The following is a 3,103-nucleotide window of genomic DNA, read 5'->3' as shown; positions in this document are numbered from 1 at the left end:
TTGCGACAAAAATTTTAAAAGTTAAATTTTCTACTAATATTTGATGTTCCTCTTCATTAAAAATGGGCACAAGTTGGCACAAACATTCCAAAGTTTCAAAATATCGTCCGTAGGAAATGAAAAATTCTTGATGGTCGAAGCAAAATGGCGGCAAACACGATTTTTTGTTACAAAATTTCACAAGCTTTTTTCCCATCAATTACGAACTTTATTGAAAATTTTCCAAGGATAAAAATGTCTTATAATTAATTGAAGAATATTCTAAATTTTTTTCAAATTTTTTATAAACAATTTTTTAAATTTCAGTCTCGTAATATTAGGAAAAAAAATTGTTTATAAAAAATTTGAAAAAAATTTAGAATATTCTTCAATTAATTATAAGACATTTTTATCCTTGGGAAATTTTCAACAAAGTTAATAGTTTTTTAGAAAAAAATATTAATCTCGTTTACAAGCTGAAATTGGAATATTTTAGCATTTTTTAGGGTCACAAGTCATTGATATTTAGTAGGTTACTTATCTTATACCCACATTTTTCCTATTTTCAATACTCTTTCTTAATGTTTGTTAGGAAAGCATGTTTTGCAAACATATGCGTTGCATCCTTTACAGAATTTGTATGTTTTTATGGGACATGATGAGCATTTGCTCTGCTTTTCTACACGTTTGGATACATGAGTTTGTGTAATTTCTTTTTCTCGATTTGCTAAATAATGCTTAGCAATATCTAACGCAAACTCTTTTGTAGACTTTTTATTCCCGGTACTAGCAGTATTATATATAACAACCGAGTTCGTAATAGATGCCTGAATCAAACGTGTAAAAACTACCCATGTCCATTTTTTACTTCTGATGCTGGGCAATAAATTATTACAGTGAGCATCATGAGTATCAACTCCTCCCTTATATTTGTTATAAATATGAAAAGCGTGTGGAAATTGGATTTCTTTCTTTTCATGTTCTTTAGAACTATAACGCTTTATTGGAAGAGTTGGATTTACACCTGCCGCCGTAGATGCTATGGACACCGGCTTTGAATCCATTACAGTGATGTAATTTATTTGACTATTTTTGTCATTTTTAACAGCAAATGTTCCTCTCTCTGCCTTCTTACATATTTCGTTTTTAATTTTAACTCTATCATTCCTAATAGTACCTGTGGCTCGTAATCCTATATTTCGTAAGTGTAAAATCAAATCAAAACTTGTGAAATAATTATCAAAATAGACATGGTAAAGATTTATCTTTCGAGGAGTTGTATTATGCAGGAAATCTTTTAGTAAATTCATTACTACTCTGCTACCTAATGCACATTTCATCAGCACATTCGTTTCTATTTGATTCTTACCACAGTACAAATCCCAACCTAAGAGATAACCATTACTAGTACACAGTCCCCACAGTTTTAATCCAAATCTTATTGGTTTTCCTCTAATAAATTGTTTCAAGCTCGTTTTGGCATATGATTTTATCATCATTTCATCAATTGACATTGCAGTTTGGAAATATCCAAATTGAAGAATGTTTTTTTGGAATAAGTTTATCAAAGAACGTACTCGCCATCCTTTATCATTTGGATTATTGTCTGATGCTTTAGAATATTTTATATGAGCTTTTATACTTTCGAATCGATTACGAGACATTACTGACGAAACGACGTTAGCAGACAAAAAGGGATCAGTTGACCAATAGTCGCGTTGTGATTTTCTTTTGTTAAAGCATGAAAAAATTAAAATTCCTATAAATATATCTAAATCAGATCGAGAAAGTTCAAAATTGTTTTCCTTTGTTGCTGCACTAATATAATTTTTGATTTCATCAGAAAAAAAGGATTCGAATAATTGAACTGGTGTACTTTGCACAATCATTTTTTTCTGGCTGTCAGATAACAGTGTCTCATTTTCAATTTGATCTTTACAATTTTTTTCACCGTCAACCCAGTTATAATCATGTTCTGCTTTTAATTTAGTTAAATTTGCATAATAACCCTGGTATACTTTTTTATATGACGTACAAGGAAAATCATTATAATTTTCATTGTCTGAACCAGAATCATTATCGCCAGAATAATTAGGATCGGGAATCGAAATTATTTGACTAGATTCTTCATGTGAACTATCATCATCAGATTCAATTTCTGACATTCGAACTTGTCGTTTTCTCTTCGACATTTTTGAATTATCAAATATTTAAGAATATAAAAACTTTAGATAAAGACTATATAAAACGTTACATGTGATGTAAGAAAAATAATTGATATAAAAAAAGAAATATAACAAAGAATGAAGAAAAACTTATAGTAGACCGTTGATGATAGATTTCACTTCAATCAAAAAAAGTAAGCGCTAAAAATGTATTGCATACCGTCAGTGAATCTTTTTAAAGCTTTAAGTATTGTGCAGCTCTTATAAGAGAAGTCTGTTCACCTTATTAATATGAAATTCATTTTTTCTAAAAAACTATTAACTTTGTTGAAAATTTCCCAAGGATAAAAATGTCTTATAATTAATTGAAGAATATTCTAAATTTTTTTCAAATTTTTTATAAACAATTTTTTATTTTTCCTAATATTACGAGACTGAAATTTAAAAAATTGTTTATAAAAAATTTGAAAAAATTTTAGAATATTCTTCAGTTAATTCTAAGACATTTTTATCCTTGGGAAATTTTCAATAAAGTTCGTAATTGATGAGAAAAAAGCTTGTGAAATTTTGTAACAAAAAATCCTGTTTGCCGCCATTTCGCTTCGACCATCAAGAATTTTTCATTTCCTACGGACGATATTTTGAAACTTTGGAATGTTTGTGCCAACTTGTGCCCATTTTTAATGAAGAGGAACATCAAATTTTAGTAGAAAATTTAACTTTTAAAATTTTCGTCGCAAAATTTTTAGCACTTTTTGAGGAAAAAGTCACTATATCTTTTTTTCACGCAACCAAATCATAATTTAAATTATACCATCTTGTAGAGCGACCTCGAAAACATAAGTAAAGGTATTTTGCGATATGTGCAACAAGATTTAGCACTTTAAATCTGATCGCAAAGTAAACCTTTGATTCTTGCCGTTTTGGGCGTTAATGGGTTAATTTCTCTCCATATTTGG

General features: G+C 28.9%; 1 protein-coding gene across 1 annotated transcript; it reads right to left on the bottom strand.

The window, feature by feature from the left end:
• Positions 1 to 557: 557 nt before the first annotated feature.
• Positions 558 to 2,171, bottom strand: LOC136781631 (piggyBac transposable element-derived protein 3-like). The gene has a single exon (XM_066740523.1). The coding sequence runs from the start codon at positions 2,169 to 2,171 to the stop codon at positions 558 to 560; it is 1,614 nt and encodes a 537-aa protein (XP_066596620.1).
• Between the last annotated feature and the right edge of the window lie 932 nt (positions 2,172 to 3,103).

The sequence above is a fragment of the Prorops nasuta genome, unplaced genomic scaffold (genome assembly GCF_024137725.1).
Source record: "Prorops nasuta isolate Cenicafe-Biocafe unplaced genomic scaffold, Cenicafe_Pnas_1.2 PNAS00023, whole genome shotgun sequence".
In the NCBI taxonomy this organism is placed as follows: Eukaryota; Metazoa; Arthropoda; class Insecta; order Hymenoptera; family Bethylidae; genus Prorops; species Prorops nasuta.
Note: the sequence above shows the minus strand (reverse complement) of the source record. Positions and strands in the feature narration are given on the sequence as shown.